Genomic DNA, 20,862 nt, shown 5'->3' with positions numbered 1-20,862 from the left:
GTGTGTGTGTGTGTGTGTGTGTGAGAGAGAGAGAGAGAGAGAGAGAGAGAGAGAGAGAGAGAGCGCGCATGCCACAGCATCTATGCAGAGGTCAAAGGACAGTTTTCAGGTGTCCCTCCTCTTCTCCTCATCACAGTTCACACTCAGGTCATCAGGACTGCTTCCAGCTGAGCCATCTCACTAGCTGTGAAATTTCTCAATTTTAAAGAGGGAGACAGCCCATCAGCAAAACAAAAATCATAGACAGAAGAAGAGTGGCATGCACAGGAAGGCAAAAGGGAAAAAAAACTTATATAGTTTATATATTTATATAATTTTATATATAAATTTATATATTTATATATTTATATAATTTTATATATAAATTTATATAATTTAAAAAGAACATGCAAATTTAATCTATGTTCTATGATGAAGGAAACATTCTTAATGATGTTTATTTGAAACATTATAGCTCACCATATTTCATAATTCCTAGTTTTGTTAGAAAATAATTATACCAAATTACAAAATTCTGAGACTGTAACAGTTCATTTTACATATCTGAAAAAAATTTTCAAACGTGGAATAACAGCACTGTGAGTGCTTAGTGTATATATTTCAGACATTAAATAACTAAAAATGAAAACTAAACACTAGCATTTTTCCATTCAAAGAGCACTTAAGCAGATGTCTCATCCCAAGCTTTCTACGAACTTCATTTCTGGATAACGATTGACACAAAGTGTCTCCTACAGTCACTTACTGATAACTACAAGTAATGCTTAGCATCTAAACACTTCTACTCGACATAACTGTACGGATTTATGAGGAACAGGAGACGTTTCAATATTGTTTACATATGTAATGTTCTAACAGAATAATTGACATATTGATCATTTAAAAACACAAATACTTTGTGAAGAGAACATTCCAAATCCTTTCTTCCAGTTTTTTTTTTGTTTGTTTTTTTGTTTTTTGAGACAGGGTTTCTCTGTGGTTTTGGAGCCTGTCCTGGGACTAGCTCTTGTAGACCAGGCTGGTCTCGAACTCACAGAGATCCGCCTGCCTCTGCCTCCCGAGTGCTGGGATTAAAGGCGTGCGCCACCACAGTTATTTTTAAATATGCAGTCTTTATTATAATCTACAGTCAATCAATTGTGCAGAAAAAACACATTATCTCTTTTTCTATCTGTCTGTGACTTTGTACTTTCATTTACTTCAAACTCTACACAAAGGTAACGAAGGTCTTCAGTCTACAGAAAATATTGTTACCTCCTACAATAAAGAATGCTTGAAGTTGAAAAGAAACTTTAAAACAACTCCCATATTTTACATATAAAAGCACAGAAACTTGCCCCAGGGACTAGATGAATCCATCTGGATCACGAGTAGGTTAGGATAGCCAGCCTTCCAGATGAATCTCTGTTCCATTCACTTAATAACTTATGGACTCCATTTATACATCATAAGAAACAACTGTCTTTGCCACAAGTTAACAAAATTTGAACCATAATTTTTTTCTTTTGCAAAAATGGCACATCCCTAGACAAATTTCCAATTTTTTTGACTATATTGATTTCTGAAACGGAACAATGTCTCTTCCTCATTGTACGTGAGATAATATTTAATTATATTATTAAGAACAGGATTAACCATGCAACTCTGTTGGCCTTTTTAGGAATGAAATGATCATAACAATCAAGGAATTAATCCCTCCAGTCTCTTATGTTGGATATTTATTTTGTATTCCCTATAGATCTCAGCAGCAAAGAGTAAAAGCATCATCCGTGAAGGGTTTCTATTTAAAGTTGAGCTGAAGGCAGATGAAGTAAATTACTGAGCGACTAGAGAAACTTTGGAAGCTTTTTAAAATGCTCAAGCTTTTAAAACAAGTCACCTGTTAGTGTCTAGATGAGAATTCTTCAGTGATAAATGTGATAAAATGAACTCTCTTTGGTAATAAGAATCTAACTTTTTTTTTCTGGGCACTTTAAACCTTGAGAAACATTGCTTTCTTTGACCTTTATAGGCCTTGGTTTTTTTTTTTTTTTAAACTGTAGCTATAGATACAAAGCCAGTTGAAAGGCTTAGAATAAACTTAGTAGTTTCAAAATAATTTTTTTTTTTAACAGAGCACAACCCAACTCAAATCTACCCAAATGAGCAAGTCCAAATTCAATCCAGAGAAGGGTCTCTGTGGTTGGGAGAGAGGGAGAGACCACACATCAATCATGACCCACCACCTACGTTAGTAATGAGCAGATAGAATGTCTGCAAAGAATAATAACCTGTGTCCGCTATCATGTTAGGAGGCCATTTTTGGCTGGCTTAAACTCTAATTGTTTTTATTTATTAGACTGTTTGCTACGCTTCTGATAAAACTGTACAAATTATTCATATGTTATCCTCCCAAAAAACATAAGGCTTTATTTATGAGGGTATGCGGGGAGAGCTCAAAGTAAGTATGCTGTGTTAACCAAAATAAAACTTGGTCTCCATCCTTGAGCATGAGGTGCTGTCAGGAAGTAAGTCACCCTGAGTAATAAGATCACTATGCAAATAGATGCAAATGATATTCTCTGTGCAATTTAATAAAGTGGGTGAGACACTAGAACACAGGGATGAATGTTGGTGGAATTATTAGTTGAACTTTTTTTAATATCTGAGATAAAAAATAGATGGATTTCTTCCAAAAATAGTCTCTGATCGAGAAGCATTTTTTCTTAATGTAGCTGTAATTGAAATTTTAGTTTTAAGCAAACTATCTTGTGCAAATGAAGAACAAGACCATATTTCCCCATTACCATGATTCTCTAATTTCCTATAATACAGAGAAAAGTGTCATTAAGTACAAAGAAAAGGAGAAGACAGATGAATTTTACAGTGACCCATTCTATTAGAGGGTGGTGAGGGTTTTTTTTTTTTTTAATTCTTTACTTTCTTATTTTCAGGCAAGTCATGATTAGTTACAAAAGACTAGTGGGGCTTTAATCAGATACCAAAATTGTCTTGGTAGTTGTTTTGAAATACATAATATGCTAATAACCTATTCATTAAAGTGCTCTTTTCTATTTCCTTTGAGAAGCCCTTTGTATTAGTAAAGCTATCTTGACTATTTCAGAGAATGAACTATAATCACATTTAAAACAAATTACAAAGATTACAACAGCTCATTCCTTTGTAGCTTACCTCAAAGTGGGCAAAATGAGGTCTAAGTTTTTATACAGGACTGCTCCAAGAACGAATACAGACGACTCATCCAATTCTAGAAAGAATAAAGTGAAAAACTATTAGTAAAACCACAGAAAAACACAACCATAAAAACTTTGATCTGTTAATCACTAGCTCATTTCAATACTTGTTCAAAGGCAAAGATAAAGACATGTGCCAGAAATTCATTCAGTCTTAGTCGTGCCCACAGTAAGTTAGCCCCATCACCTTGCCCACGTAGTTGTAGACAATAGTGTTTATGATGGTTTTGAATCAGTATCCATCTTTTTTTCTAACAAAACCAAGATTAGAACCTTCTTCCAGTCCATTAAAAGCTTTTCAATTCCCAATGATATTAGGGGAAATAGTCATATATCATAAAAAGAGTATGTTCAGGATCACCAAACTGAGAATTAAGACCACAGCGCCTCTTTTGAAGCTAATATGAGAAGGCACTTGAAACATTAATAGAAGTTAGTCCTTCCTTACATGTGTTACTTTCGCCAAAACAGTAACTGCAAATAAAAGTGCATTTGAAGTTGAGACATAAACAAACAACAGTGACGGAATAGAAAATGCAATCACATTTCCACATCTAAAGCTAAAGTGCTTTATTTTGGCCTGAAACTGTTAGTAGAGAAATATGAGCACACCAAGCTCAGGTCAATAGTTTGTGGTTCTATTTTCCCACTTTAATAAATCCCTTCTGTAAGTAAATCTGTTGATTTAGAGGCCAAGGACAAGTGCTTACATTTATAAAATTAGTTTACAAACATGTTTATAAAAGATTCAATATTATGTGATATATGAAGATATATATGATCTACATAGTGACCTGGTCAGAAATGTTTAGTTCATAGCTTATATTATTCCTCACATTACCTTTTGATGACACAGGAGTAAAAATGCTTTTGGGGATAACGACTCGATCTTCTGAATTTCTTGCCCAGTCCACCATGCCTTTCCGACCCTTCATCGGGAAGTTGATGTCTGTTAGGACAGAGGCTGCAGGAAGCTTCTGAATACTAGCCACTATTTGGAAAAGAAAGAAGACTGTCAACAAAACTTACTCTTAATATCACTGAAATCAAATTCATCAAATCAATTCTGAGTATACTCATAATTGAGTTTTGAGGTAAAGTGCAGTTAGCAGAGCATGAAAACACATGTATTTATTGGACAGCATTGTTATTTCAGGGTGGGGATGCTTTCATTTCCCACTAGGTTTCTTTGGTTTTAATTTGGAATCATACAATGATGGGCAAAGGTGCTGTGAGTGTCCTAAGGTGACAACAGCCATAGCCACACTGCTTGTTCACACAGGTTCCCTAGGGCAACTCTTCAAAGCCCGCATTTCCATTAAAAGTTCAGCATACCTATCTGGTAGGCTGAAGTATTTAAATTAGCTTGGCTTCAGAGCATGTCTTCTTTACGTAATTGTCAGAAAGAGCTGGTTATGACTTAGGCGGATCCCATAAAGACATGGACAATAAAACATGCATATTACTCAGACAAAGCATTGTCATAGTCTAAGTGGTGCGCCATGGTACCAATAATGATACCAACTACAAAGGCAACTTCATACACAGAAATATCAGATACATCGGTCACAATATAACCTTAAGACTTTTGCCCTAAAATTGCAAGAAATGTAAATATATATTCATATTGGGAATTGTGTTTTTACTACTAGAAATACAAGCTTAAAAAATAATTTTGATTTATTTACTTTTATTTTATGTGTGGGGGTGTTTTCCTGCATGTATATCTGGATACCATGTGGGTACAGTGTATGCAGAGGCCTGGAGGGGGCACTGGATCTCCTAGAGCTGTAGTGATGGGTGGCTGTCAGTCATCAGGCGGGTGCTGACAATTGAACCCAGGTCCTGTGGAAGAGCAGTCAGTGGTCTTCACCACTGAGTTATCTTCAACCCCTAGAAATACATATTTCAATACATGTTGATAAAATTATAAGTGATAATTTTTTTAGAAATCTAAGTGTATTTATTTTATGTAATAGTAACATTTATATTTACAGTACATGGACCTATATTTACAATAATGTATATAATAAGGTTTAAGATGATGAATACATAAGCACTATAAAGTATATACATTTTACAATTAAGAAATATAATTTGAAAATTTTATGTAGGCCTACGCATGTTCTCCATTAATGCTTCAAGTGTCCCATGGAAAATATAAGTGGAAAGATGATGGGAAAACTATAAAAGCTAGCACAAGTGGACAACTAAAGTAAAAACCATTAGGCGCTTCCTAAGTGGATTTTATTCTAGAGGAACTTGTAATTTAAAACAAGAGAGGATGAAATTAAGATTTTTAACAATATTAGTTGCATAAATATATTACTGCACCCCTGGCTTGGTTTCAAATTAAATTGGTTATGTATTATGGCAGTGCACAGTGAAATTATACTTTATGAAAGCTCTTTGTGGCTATTATACACATCCATTATCAGCACAGGATGGAATTTCATTTGGCCTGCAATTTGACATATTAAGCTTAAAAAGGATTTGCTAACTAAATGTTGAAGGAAAAAAAAGGTACTGGATAAGACATAAATTAGTTATGGATGTTAAATGCCACTTTTTTGAATAACGAGTATAATTATTTTAGTTTCTTTTTTAATTTTTAAAACCGAGATGCTTTTCCTTTCCACAAATAACCCCATTCAAATGTGTTCAAGGACACAAAACTTCAGCTGTGTATAGAAAAACAGTCAACACGTTGGAAAATATTTGTCCTTGGCTCTTGAATTATTAATGTTCAAAATTACATTAAAAGTCTTGGACTCTAACTTCAGTTGCCTTGAAGTATAGAGAAATACATATTTCACTAGCATGATCCAAAAGCTTATGAGAAGACATGACTGCTGTCTTTCCCATATTTTCTATTATTAAGGAAACTATACATGAAGTAAATGTCTGGGTCCTGAAATCTAATCATTTCTTTGTTTCTATGAACATTCACATAAAAGTAAAAATTAACACCAAGTAATGTCTAATGGAGGCTTTTTGTCTGCACTTGAAATCATGTTAAGCTGAGTAAATGTTGGATTAATACCATGTTTGTGAGCAGGTAAGTTGATTTAGTGATATAGGCATGCATTTTGCCCCACACAACACAGTCTTTCATTAGAGGTATTCTAGTGGTTAAATTATGATGACATAGACTAGATTGTACTTCCTAATACAGTATACAAAAAAGAAATATAAAAAGCGGTCAAATTCACTAATTGGTGCCCAAGTCTAAATGTCATAGTCTTCTTCATGAAGAGTACAGAAACAAAAATCTAATGATTCATTACACTTAGGCATGCAGTTTACAAACATGTGTATATATTTTTATAATATAAAGCGAAGCTATCTTATCTAGATAGTAAATCATGTTTTAATATGTGTATACAGTCAAACTGAACTAATTATCATGAGCAGCACTTCACTACACTTAACTTTTTCTGAAAATATGATGAAAAGGTTAATAAAACCATTGTAAAAGATATTTAAATAGGTTATAGAGTTCTGTTTTTAGTTTCTGAATTAACAATGTTTAAAACTAATATGTTTTAAAAACCAATAAAGTATTTTAATTTATACATATTTACCCTAAACCCCCCAAGTTGGGTGTTTAATGCTGACATTCTGGTTGTTCCTGAGCCCTAAATAGTTAATAAGAAAACATCCTTCTACAGCGCAAAAATAACTCAAAGGTGTCTTTTTCCCCCCTTTTTAAGTTCTTGTGTATGACATTTGGATCAATCTAATCCCCAAACCCTTCCCTTTTCTGCTGAGTTTAAGTGCTCAAACCCCTTATATAAATCTGGAACCAGTTAGTCTTTGAGCAAATGGGAAACACATATTGGATGACTACCAGGGAGGTAAGCTCCAAAAAGTAATTCATTAAACTATCACTTGGTAAACATATAGGTTTGGCTAATGAGACAGAAACAAAGTACACATGCATACTAGATACTGTGTTTCTATAGTAATTGGCTGATGAATTCAGTCATCATAAGCACCTAGAAGTTAGAAAGACTTTCCTCAATATTAGCTTTTAAAGCTTACAGAGTTTAGATGGAACGTGAAAGGATATGGTGTCTCTGGATAAAGAGAGATATTCCATGCTCCAGGAATTGCCCTGAGTTCAAAGGACTGTGCTGTCATTATAAAACTAGATTTAATTTCTTATGAAGTAAAATAGGTGACTCGTTATGGTAAACTATGGAGTGAGGCCACCAGACTGAGTTTAATATCGTGCCTTTGTTGGTCAAACTCTAAAAGGATCCTGGTTCAGTGTAAATGTTTTTACCAATTCCTAACTTTTTAAAACAGTATTAAATTTATTCTTGGCAGATTTTATACATGTTACAATATCTTGATCATCTCCACCTCCATTTGCTCCCTCCAGGGCTCCCCAGTACCCCTGCCCCAACACATCTCCCTCTGAGTCTCGGTTTTCGTTATCTTTCTTTCTTTCTTTTTTTTTTAATTTATTTATTAAATATTTCTGCCTCCTCCCCGCCACCGCCTCCCATTTCCCTTCCCCTCTCCCAATCAAGTCCCCCTCCCTCGTCAGCCCGAAGAGCAATCAGGGTTCCCTGCCCTGTCAGAAGTCCAAGGACCACCCACCTCCATCCAAACTGCCTAGACTCCCACAAAGCCAGTACGTGCAGTAGGATCAAAAACCCATTGCCATTGTTCTTGAGTTCTCAGTAGTCCTCATTGTCCGCTATGTTCAGCGAGTCCGGTTTTATTCCAGGCTTTTTCAGACCCAGGCCAGCTGGCCTTGGTGAGTTCCCGATAGAACATCCCCATTGTCTCAGTGTGTGGGTGCACCCCTCACGGTCCTGAGTTCCTTGTTCGTGCTCTTTCTCCTTCTGCTCCTGATTTAGACTTTGAGATTTCAGTCTGGTGCTCCAATGTGGGTCTCTGTCTCTGTCTCCTTTCATCGCCTGATGAAGGTTAATATTCAGGAGGATGCCTAGATGTTTTTCTTTGGGTTCTCCTTCTTATTTAGCTTCTCTAGGATCACAAATTATAGGCTCAATGTCCTTTATTTATGGCTAGAAACCAAATATGAGTGAGTACATCTCATTTTCCTCTTTTTGGGTCTGGCTTACCTCACTCCCTATCATACATCAATAGTATATGCTCAACTGTGTTCATAGCAGCATAGTTTGTAATAGCCAGAATCTGGAAACAACCTAGATGCCCTTCAATGGAAGAATGGATGAAGAAAGTTATCTTTCTTTTAAGAGTTTTGCTCATCAGAAGCACGGAGAAGTTTTGTAGATGATTCCAAAAGTATATAGGATTTCTTCCTTCATGATCATTTTGCTTTTTCAAAGCAAAATTTACTCATCTGGGAGATTACAAAGTTCTACCCTTTGCCCTTGTAGAAGTGAAAGAGAACAAAGACTCTGTTGTTCACCATTGTTGTGAGTGTGTTCTACATATAAACTGGAGTTAGTAAATTTGATGTAATAGCCCCAATATTAGACAGAAAAAGAAGGCATGAGGAAAGAAAACAATTGAGAGCAAGAGAGAAAAAGTACATGGATCAAGGTTGTAGGGATGAGCAAAATAGACAAACTGAGACCAATAAAGAAGCAGCCATCTACCTGCCTGTTTTACCCTTGGAACCCCTTTTTGCCCTTGACTCAGGTTCTGATTATTTCTTAGTTTCATAGACCTATTTATAGTTTGTGGTAGGTATTAATAGAAGTCACTATCTATCTCAAAAGTTCCAGTTTGGAAGATAAATTTCAGTGTCTGCAGTTGTTTGCATAGCATATGCAAAATGCTTGGAATAATCCCCCCACAACACATAAACTGGGAGTAGAGGTTCTTCCTTCTCATTCCAGCATAAGGTAGGTGGAAACGGTAGGATCGGAATTCAAAGTCTTCCTGGACTACATAGCAAGTTAGAGACTAACTCGAGAAACATGATACAATGCCTCAAGTTATATAAAAAAAAAATAAAAAGCAACAACAAGTATCAATAAAGACAAATTCCAAATTCCACATTTATTTTACAAATTCTGTTCCTTAATAGCAACTCCTGTAGCATAGGTCCAGCACTAACTAGCTCTCTGGGCTAAGAGATGACGGCATGGGAACTACACCAGATCACAGGAGCTTCGATGGACATGTTGGCTATTACTATGGGAGCCAATTTTCATGGAATTAAGTTTAAGAAAGCTACTACATGGCTAGTTATGTGTCGGAATAAAGTATTTAACTTTGGCTACATTATTTTTGTGTTTTTTAAGTGATCCGGCAAGGGATTTCTTCTTGAGTGTTTTATGGTAAACGCCTTCATACACATGCAGGCAGGAACTGCAGTGTAAATAAGCAGTGTTCCAGGGGTGGTGCAGAAGTGCAGCATCCAGGGATGTGCGCAAGAGTCTTAGGAACTCTATCTTGTTTATTTTACCTATAACATCTCTTTCTTGGTTTTCATTTTCTTACATTCTTTTTTTCTGTCTTCCTTTCTGATTGACTTTGCCAGAAGGAATCAACTTTGCCTCTTTGCTTTTTGGGAGTTTAGGAAATCACCCAGCTTAAAAATTTACTGCTTCAATAAAGAGACTAAATATCATGAATGACAAGCTTAGGGTTTCCAAGGCAGCTAAGACCCCAAGCAGCAAAGAGCCCGTGAAAAACTCTACTTCAAACATGATCCTAAGTGCTCAGTGTAGTGAGTCTCATTCCAGAGCACTCAGTGCAATAAACAGAGGAAGCATCCAGGCAAGGGAGCCTTGTAGCGATGACCAAATGTATAAGGAAGTACAGATGTTGTTTAAAGGCTATTTTTTTTAAACTGTCTTCTCCATTGTGGCTCTGTGTTGCGTCTCAGACATATTTGAAGTTTGCCTCACTTTTCACGATCCTTCAAGCTGTGTTTTCGTGCATCAATATTAGAAAATCATCCAGTTATCAAAATGGAATTGCCTGTGGAAACAATGCTCAGGACTGTGAGGGACTCATCTGCCGAGTTACCCTCAGGAGAGTATGCAGGCGGGCTTTGTCTGGACATGCTAGGATATACCTTTTGGGTTTGTTAGAGTATTCATAGAGAACAGACCCATGGACATGAACTTCTAGGCAAGATTTGAGGACTTAGCAGTTGAAAACTTTGTGGTTTGTATTTTTTATAGCAATTCTGAATCCTTAGTAAAACACTGAGACCCTAGGAAGAAAAGAAGGACAGCTCTTTTCCAGACACTTAATAGACAGTTGTTAGGACACTAACATAGACACCTTCCATTCATTCCTTAATTCATTCATTGAGAATTTGTCAAAGTTCTCTTCTGGACAAGACACTGTTTTTAACACACCACTTATCCAGAAACCTTGATGTGATATCTCATTTAACATTCAAATTGACTCAGGAGGCATTATCATTGTCAGTATCTTCACTGTGATTATCGGGCCTTCCTTTATGCGAAGGAGAAAATCAGACTCTGTTTAAGCTCTGATGCCATGGTTATAAGTGGTATCACGGGGATTCAAACCTTGTGTTGCCTGGTGCAGTGTGATTCCTTCTAGCATATTAACAACAAATGTACTCTGCTTCATTGTTCTGCTTTTCACTGAGAACAAAGGACAGATTCAGCCCGAGGCAACAATACACTGGCATGTCCATCAAATGAAAACGAGATACCATGGAAAATAATGGATTAAAAAGTAGCATATGTACTTTCCTTTCTCTGAGCTGTCTTTATGTTCTGACATCTCCATGAAAAATCCTATTTTAAAATTCTGCCACAGTGGTCTGTAGGAATCATTCAGATTATTTCCATAGATAAAACTTGAATTGTCCCCACTTTGGTTCCCCACCAGCATTGACTTCTTTCTCAAAAGGTGGGGATTAGAATGTTGAGAAAGAAACAGATGCTCAGCTGCCACTTTAATGAAAACAGCAGTAGCGGGCAGAACATCCTTTGGACCAGTGAACTCCATCACTTCCATTGCCACCTCCACCAGTGAAAAGTGTAAGATGCCCAAGCCCTATGGACACTGTATAAAATTTAGATGAGGAATCTCCTTGTGGTTACACATTCTCAATTAAAGGATCCTCTGTGATGTGGGATGTCCTTCTGTATACGAGTTGCTTGTATTTGTTGATGAATAAAGTTATTTTGGCCAACACAATAAATGGCTTAACCACACCATGTCAGTCATATTTTGGAGAGTATGTGTTATAAAATGACTGTTTTCTCTAACAAGTTAGGAAACAAAAATCGTCTTAGTGTTGCCGCTTACTGCATGCCATTTCAAATCCTTCTGACCACTGTGCTCTTCCTGTGTTACAAACAATACAGTGTCGAGAAGATGCCCACTGATTACACCAATTTCTTTTCAGTATAAAGACGCGTATGTCCGTGCTTGTTCAGAAAACACACTTACAAATTTCTGTTTTTCTCTACACAGATATTTCAGAATTTTAATCCTATCAGGAATACAAAAGAAGATAAGAGATGGGAAGTTTTTGCCTGTATACTTAAGGAGTAAAGACGAATTTAGAACACACTTAAGATTAAAGTCCTTCTCTTTGTCCAATTCGTGAAATTCTGAACAGAACTTCTATAGAAAAGGGGGCATTCAATTATAATTAACCAAGTATAAAATAATAGGAGGCTTGAAAAATGAAGCATTAATATTTTCTCACACTCTCTTTTATTACTTTGAAATAAGAGGTTGATTAAACCTTATAAAAAATTGAGCCAAGACCTCTGAGGAGCTATGGCTCAGTAATCGTCATCTTCCCCATAGTCACACATTCCCTGAGGAACTGTAACCACGGGGAGTACTCTATCTTAATAGGAGTACAGACATCAGTGTTAGAGTGTTAAACGTTCATTTGTGAATACATGCATCCCCCCAAACCTCCACAAAACCCCAGAGCATTTCAAGAACTGCTCTACCACTGAAATTTAGTGATTGAGCAGGAAGGATGAAGTCTTTCTCCTTGAAGGGCTGAAGTCTAGTTTAAGGAATAAATCCAACCTTTAAGGAAAAAAACCACAATTTTTAGTATTTCAGATTGTGATAACTGCCACCATGAGGAAGTGACAGATGAGGTCGACAACAGAAAATAGATCATGAAAAGCCCCTCTGAACAGGACCGTCTAAGATGGGCTTAGCAGATGGGTCTAAGCTAAGGAGGAAGGAATTGCCCATGTGGGCCCAGGGCCTACCAAAGGCCAGTTATGTTCCAGAGGCATTGGAATAATACAGAGAGATGAAAAAAAGAAAGGACTTTTTGAATAGGAGAAACATGAGAGTTAAGAACTCTTCAGACATCCCAAACTAACAATGATAATAGTATTAATAGTAATAATTGCTATTATGTTAATACTAATAGTAATGACATATTAAGAGTACAGAGGATTTAGATAGGGTTAAAGGCTCAACATGATCTTGGAAGTTACAAGACAAGGTCTGTATTTAGAACCTTGAAATTTATATTTATTTATTACTATTAATTAAGAAAGTATTGTAATTTATATGAAAATATAAGTTGGATATCTTCATGTTATAACTAACAATTGACATATAGGTAGGAATATGTTTTCCACCATGGAGAATTGGATATAACAACAATATTCAGCAAACACTAACTGCTCACTGATTCTATACAAAGCACAGTTATGGGTTCTGGGAATGTAGCTGTGAATACTAACAGTAAAGTTCCCGCCCTTGTAGTACTGGCATAGGATTTACAGAGAAATTATGATTATTATGAGAAACAATTTACAATCAAAAGTTAAAACTCTTCCTACAGAAAATCTTAGTTGCTGTCATCACCTAGAAAGCCCCTGAACTCATCCTGTCTCTGAAGCCAATCAGAGCTGGGGGAAAATTTTTGTCAGCTATAAAAGCTCACAACACTTTTAACCAACCTCACAAGAGACCTTAAGAACCAGGGACACTAAAACATTTATAAATCCCACAGACTCTAGGGCCATTTGATTAGTGTATAAAATAAAAAATAAAATTTGGCAGATGAATGTTTAGATATTATAAAGTTAAATTAGAAAGAAAAAGTACCTTCTAAAAATCAATGGAGCTGCAATTTGGCTTGTGACCAATAAATGCATGGAGAAGAAAACTCTCTCTGTGAGACACCAATTGCCACTGAAGGCCTTATGCGAGCGTATTATCGTCACACTCCAGAAGGCAACTGTGGTAGATGTTCCTAAATTACACAGCACCTTGTTTTGTGTAGTTATAATACTGGCCTAGAAGGATAACATCTTTTTCCTCATTGTAAAGTGTGCACCAAGCATAATGCTTAGATTTTTTTTCAATACAAAGGGTAGCAAATTTTAGTAGTAACTTTAAAGTTTTCTAGGGGAATAGACTAAGGTTAGAAGAAACGGAATATTGTCATCATAGTTACATATCAAGTCAGTATTAGAACCCATAACTGCCTCTGTTTGTGTATTACAAAATAAAGACCCCATTACTTGCCAGATACCAAATATATAGAACACAGAATCACAGTAGTAATTTAGGAAAGTTATTTTACTTGATTGTATTTTGAGAGGATAATCAGAGAACTTTAGTGATGAACTGACTTGTAGAAGGTCTGTTTGTCATGTAATTTTATCATCCACACGTCAAGCTATAATGCCAGCACATTCTATTTTATTGATTTTTTTATTATTAATTTTCAATCAGGCATGGTCTTGCTATGGTAGATCAGGCTGGCATCAAGTTCTCAATCACCTTACTTCAAAGCCTGGTGTACTGAGATTACAGAAGTGTGCTCTTATTCTTGATCAACATCTGTGAAAAGATACAAGAAGGGCATCCCCCACCTCCATGGACAGAGTGTTCATTTCTATTCTGAGACTGTTTTTCAGTTTGAAACTTCTGGTCAAAGCCTCTTACTGAGTAAAGGGAATTTGGAGAAGAGGACGAAGGCAGCACAGATTTGTTGGAATAGCCAAATAAACTCGAGTTTTTGAAATCAGGAAAGACCATGACAACAGGAAAAAAAATGAAAATAAATTGTTAAGAGAGACTTGTTGCCTCTGTTTTTACATGGCTACCATTACAGAGACAGAACACTATTGTCATAGAGATAAGCAATTATTGCCATAGAAACAGCTGAAACAGGATTAGTTTAATAGAGGCACAGACAGTTGAGCCCTTTTAGTTGAAGAGCAAAATTGCAAAGAAGGATACAATATGGCACTTTTACTAACTCTAAATCCTTACAACATTGCACAAATCAGAAGAGACCAGAACATTTTAAAAACTCAAGTCTTTCTTTCAGGAAGCTTTAGAGTTTAATCTTTCCATTTATACTCACAAGTGTGAATCTATCAGATTTTACAGGAATTTATCTTAAACAACAAGAAAGCACCCTTCACGGGAAAAGCTAGAAGTTCTCCATGGAAACAAAAAGCCATTCCATGTCCCAGATGGCCCTGCTCTTCACTCCCATGTCAGAAAGCTTGTCCCTGGCTGACGGCGCTAACAGGTCTCCTGAATGAGGATCAAAGCAGCTACTCAGTCCTGCAAAGTCCCTCTTCACAGATCCCTAGATGACTAAAACTCACCAACAACTTCATTAAAGGTACTAAATAAACTGAATTGAACACATTTGTCACTAGGTATATGTGGCAATGCCTGAGAAATTCAAGAATTCTCCTATATTCAATAAGAAAATTTAATTTTGAGTTTCTGGTTCTCAAGTAAATGATAATTGCCCTGAACACTTAAATATAAAGTCCACCTTCACCATCTCTGTTACATGCAATGCTTCCTATGGGCTGCACATTCTTCCTTCATAAGCGTGCATGTCTTTGGTGGGAAATATGGAACTTTTCATTTTCTTTCCCTATATGTTTCTCAAAGTGCTTGCAAATTATTAGGTAATTTATATGGTTAATGCTCGAAACTGCGGTTTGTTATCCTTAGGTTTAGAGAGCAAGAGGATTATCTCAGTGTGGATATGCGCACAAAAATATATTCAATAAAGTACAAAAGCCAATGTGAAGCTTCATAGACTCAGGACAACTATTCTTAGAGAATAGAAGTTCACTGAGATGTGTAGATTTTAAATCTGGTTAATTTTAGTATATAATGATTAATTTAATTGCAAGATTAAAAATTAAAGAATAAATAAATACAAAAAATAGTAATCAGTAGAGACAAAGAATTGTTCCTATAGTAACACATTCTCTGCTGGATGGTAACTCTAGGAATGAAGAATGAGTGAGTAACATGTTCATAACATTTCCTTGGCTAAGATAGGTTATAAAATATTTATAACAAGGACAATACAGTTATTCTTTAATATGTATAATTAGGGAGAAAACAGGATTTTAATGGAATACACATTTATGAAGACTGTTAGTACAAAAGAGAACAAAAGCCAGGAATAATTCAATATTGATATACAAAGCAGAATATAGTGTCAGTATCCCAAGAGTCGTAATCCAAGTCCTTAACAAACAGAGTGGCGTAGAGGGTGACTGCCTGTACAAAATAATGAAACAAATCTTTAACTCTCAATTACCAAGATGAAAAAGGAAAAATCATTCTTTCTGAAGGCCAATCATTGATACAGGATGAACCATGTGAGTGACCTCCACACTCACAAGGCTTTCAAGACAAATAACACCATGAATACCTGGACACCATAAATTTAGGACCCAAACTTTTGTTGGAAAAGCATAAGGAATGAGGAGTAAATAGAAACATTTTCTATCCACTACACCCAAATGGGACTTTTGAAAATAGATTTTTATTTGAACAATAGTTTCTATCTGACATTTTGTAAGCTGTCATTAAAATTGTTTACTCAAATGATGTGGACCTAAAGCACCCCTAAAAAGAAATTCTGAAACTTTCTATTATTTCTTAGTGGAAAGACAAATGAGAAAAGGGGTAAAACTTATTAAATAGAGATTCATAAATAATTATATACAATAGTCACAGCAGAGAATTTGTTCAGATTAGAAGTTGGGATAATGTCAGATATAACACAGAAAAGCTTGGGAGATTTGGGTTATTTAAAACAAAAGAAAATACCTATTCAGATGCTTTAAATGTCTTCAGTGACAAAAATGTTACTGAATAATGATCTGATGAATAATCGTGTCCTTGAATGTAAGTAAATAAGACAGTTTAGAGAGAGATGGATGTTTATGCAACTACTTTTCACCCTAATTTACTTAGAAGAAAGTAGAAACCTACTGATAATGCAACGTTATCATATTTTATGTTGAGGTCTAGAGTTTTAACTATGACAATACTAATGTTACAAATAAAATATTTGTGTGGTAATGATAAAATACTTTCAAAACTTTCCTTCAGTTATCACACATGGCTTATATCATTTGACTGGCTGCCTAATCTGAGGCACAGCTTTGTGAAATCATGTTAATGACTATTTCCATTCTGGCTCTCGCCCAAGGATTTAAATGATATAATGGTGTAGGGTAGTGATGGCTTCCATGGGTAAAATTGGTAAGTTACCCTGAAAACACATAGTATAGACAGTAAGAGTAAGGACTCATAAGTAAATGAGAAAAGTCAACACACACACACACACACACACACACTAAAATCTAAACTTTAGAGACACTTGAATAGTCACATGATAGATTTCTAACTTTAACTGTCCTAGATATGCTACAGGGAAATATCCCTGCATGTTTATTTTGTGTCTCTTGTTTTTTCTGAGACTATCTTGAATACCTAGTCTCATGAAATCTCCCTACATTAGCATCCATGATCTCCCTACATTCGCAAATACAATAATTGCTACCGTGGACATAATACCCTGTTTTGCTAAGAACTTCCTCTTTCATTCACAATCCAACCAACTTTCATGATAACTTCTTATCATTTCCAGTATCACCTACCCCAAGCCCCTGCATCTTCCTCCTGCTCTCAGCTATATCGCTCACATCTCATATAGATTATTGTTTATTGTTTTCCATTTTGTAGTCATAGCAATCTAGTAAAAGACTAAACATATAACATTATGCCTTTTTTTTTGCTCAAATTTAGATCTTCAGCCAAATGTCTTCCAAATCTCCTTTCATGCCATATCTTTGACAGCCTTCAGTCACCTCCACATTTCTGGAGTTCTCCCATTATTCCAGTGTAAAGCACTTGTGTGCACTATGGTCTTTACATACTGCTTTTGTTCTATTTGAAGTGTTTTGTCTACACATGCAATGGCAGTTCAAGTACTCAAGGTTTTTCTGCCATTTCCAATATCACTGGTCAGATGCCTTTCCAGACCTTCATGGAATGGAATCCCTGTCTTCACTCAATATTTCTAAACCTGGTAGATTGCTTTATTTCTCTTCACAGCAATTAAAACCATTGAGCATATTGGATGATATTTATTTGACATGTGTCTTATTAATATGAAACAGAAATTTCACAATTCCACAAGAGCAAGAGCTTTGTCAGATTCATTCACTGCCAAAGACTTAGAATGGAAAACAGAACATGACATGCCCTTAATGAGAGATGGAGACAATATCAAGTGAATTCAACATGAGAATCATTACCCACCACCTGTACAGGTCCTGGGACACACTTTAAATTGGAGATCTTAGCTAGGTGTACACGAGCCCATCCATAAGGCCCTCCCTGGTTGTTTGTATTGCTTGTGCCAAGAAAAGTTGAAATGACTTTTTCCATTAAACTAGCCACAATTTCTACCCCCAGACATTTGGAATAAGTGGATCAGTAAATATTGTGTGATTTAAATGAAGAAAAAAAAGAACTTATCAAAGAATTCATAGTGCTGTATATCATCCCAAGTCTTTTCTTCCAAACATTGGAACTATCTTCTCAATAGAAAGTGTATGATGAAACTATATTAAAAAAAAAAGCACTTTAATTTTTTTCTGACTTAATGAAAATTACTCATTTATTTCATGCGTCTCTCTAAAGACTTGTAGAGGGCTAGAAGGTGGGGGAGAACCTTACACATTCACCACCTAGTCTAGCTAACTGAACTGACGTCAGTAATACAAAATTTAAAAAAAAGATGCAAATTTCTCTATTTTGGGGACTTGGTGTCAACATGTGTCTTGTTTTTTAAGAAAGGAAGTGAAGCAAGTGATGGGGATGTGTGAAGAACAACCTGAAGCAGTGAGAGGAGGGAAATAAGTCTCCCAGGAGAAGCTAGGACTTGCCCACAGCTACAGCGTCGGGTTCAAATGCTGTTGCTCCCCAACTGAAGACAAGATGTGATACCAAAGCAGTTATTAAAGTGCACCGTGAGTTATAGAAATTACACAGATTTTATGCTGATAAAAAGACACCATGGGGAAAAACGAAGATGCTGTAAATGAATGTCTTTATTTGTATTCAATTAAAAAAATATCGAGTACCAATGATCATTCTAAGAAACCCAGTAGTATATACTTCTAAATCAAGATAAACTGTGATGCTTAACTTCACAAAGGAAAAATACACTCACTTTAGTGCATCCGAGACACCCACTTTATTGGTGTGCTGGGGAAGAAAAGGAGCTACATTCTCAAGAATCTTATATTTCAGGAATAACATTTGAAATTTTTTACAGTTGAAAATTCTAACATACGGTATTTGAAGATATTATCAGCCTAAAAACCATTCCCTGTTTGTCTGCTATTGTAAACATTGAATAATTCCTGAGAACTGTTGTGAGCCAGTAGTATGTGGGTGGAGCAGCACACATCTGTGCAAAATAAATCCTTGCAGACAGCTGACTCAAACTCTAAGGGATATGACCACTGACGCGTTGTGGAATATTAGTTTAAGATGGGTGGCATTTGTTTGTGCTGTGGAATATTATTTGTAGTGATACAAAGATGTATTATATTCTTTTATGTTGCATTTGTTTAACCCTGTAAAGCTGTATTACTTTGCCTGCCTAAAATACCTGGTTGGTCTCGTAAAGTGTTGAATGGCCAATAGCTAAGCAGAAGAGAGAAATAGGCAGGGTTGGAATGCAGAAAGAATAAATAGGACGAGAAATCTATAAGAAGAGAGAGAGGGGGAAAAGGAGGATTGAGAAAATGAGGATAAGAAGAGGCTAGGGACCAACACCCAGCCATATAGTTAGCTAGGAAGTATGAAGAAAAGAAAGATACATAGAATAAAGAAAGGTGAAAAGCTCAGAGGCAAAACATAGCTAAAGAGAAACAAGATAATCTACATTACAAAAGCTGGTGAGGAACAAGCCAAGCTCTGGCTAGGCATTCTTGAGAAAGAATAAGGCTCATGTATTTATTGGGAGCTGGGTGGTGGGACAGAGAGGGGGCAGGGAGAAAACAAGTACACTGAAGCCACCGAGGCCATGGAAACTTAAGCTCTGCTCACTGTCTATACTTTTCTTTAGAATGTTCATATTATCCCATCAACAATTACATACTTTACAAAGTTCTAAACTCTAAGCTTTATTAGAAGTAGATATTAATAGACATCTTTTTTCAAAATATCCTTTATTCTGTTGTTGACTAGAAAGTGACTCAACTGTTTTCTTTTTCAAGGAATTCTTATACAAACTACTTCTAAGCATTCATTCTCTTACACACGCCTTGATCATTTTCAGGGTAGGCATTACCTCACTTTCCTTTTGCCTTGTATCACGCTGCTGTCTTCACCACTGTCAACATGCACACAGACTCAACTGTTAAATAATGGTCAGATGGAGATGATCACCATATACGCTTATTGATTTGACTTCTACACTAAAATTCAAGATCCCAATTTTGATTGCCACTTGGGGATTGCCCTTTTCTAAATATCAATATTTGAGAGATGGGTTCAAATGTTGTTAGGATTAATATAACATTAATCCCTCCTTCCCTCCCACAACACTATCAATTATGGGGTTCCATCTATTCTAAACTCAGAGAGAATCTGAAATCCATGCTTACATTTAGTTTTTATTCATACTATTATAAACTCAGTTCTTCATTATGCCATGCATTGACTGCAGTTAAGAGCTTTTTTTTTTTCCCCTCGATTTACACTAATTATGTTTGCAGTCTTTCCCAATGGCTACACCTCTATTTTTTTTTTGCTATAGCATCCTTCCTACAAGAGAAAAATTCACAGTGAATGGCTGTGCACCATATGCATGAGGATGTCAACATAGGCCAGAAGGGGCATTAACCCTCTTAAGCTGGAGGTATAAATAAAGAACTAAATATTTTAAAGATAGCCAGTTACCTCCGTATCATCTTTGATAAGAAAACAATGGTGGGTCTCTGTCTCTGTCTCCTTTCATCGCTTGCTGAAGGTTAATATTCAGGAGGATGCCTATATGTTTTTCTTTGGGTTCTCCTTATTTAGCTTCTCTAGGATCACTAATTATAGGCTCAATGTCCTTGGTTTATGGCTAGAAACCAAATATGAGTGAGTACATCCCATGTTCCTCTTTTTGGGTCTGGCTTACCTCACTCAGGATAGTGTTTTCTATTTCCATCCATTTGCATGCAAAATTCAAGAAGTAGTACTCTAATATGTATATATTCCATACTTTCTTCATCCATTCTTCCATTGAAGGGCATCTAGGTTGTTTCCAGGTTCTGGCTATCACAAACAATGCTGCTATGAACATCGTAGAGCATATACTTTTGTTGTATGATAAGGCCTCTCTTGGGTATATTCC

The 20,862-nt window shown here is 36.0% G+C and overlaps 1 protein-coding gene across 2 annotated transcripts in view; it reads right to left on the bottom strand.

The window, feature by feature from the left end:
- Adgrb3 (adhesion G protein-coupled receptor B3) overlaps positions 1-20,862 on the bottom strand; it is a 729,546-nt gene that overhangs the window by 347,427 nt on the left and 361,257 nt on the right. For both annotated transcript variants that reach the window (XM_041655382.1, XM_041655381.1), the window contains exons 13-14: positions 4,075-4,224; positions 3,172-3,247 (exon numbers count right to left, since the gene is read on the bottom strand). In XM_041655382.1, the coding sequence (XP_041511316.1) occupies positions 3,172-3,247; positions 4,075-4,224 (226 nt within the window). The remainder of the gene's footprint in view (positions 1-3,171; positions 3,248-4,074; positions 4,225-20,862) is intronic.

This window comes from Microtus oregoni, unplaced genomic scaffold (assembly GCF_018167655.1).
Source record: "Microtus oregoni isolate MIOR12 unplaced genomic scaffold, Mior012 000007F_ref0000211, whole genome shotgun sequence".
NCBI classification, from domain to species: domain Eukaryota; kingdom Metazoa; phylum Chordata; class Mammalia; order Rodentia; family Cricetidae; genus Microtus; species Microtus oregoni.
The sequence above is the reverse complement of the archived record's forward strand: the minus strand, read 5'-3'. Positions and strand labels throughout refer to the sequence as shown.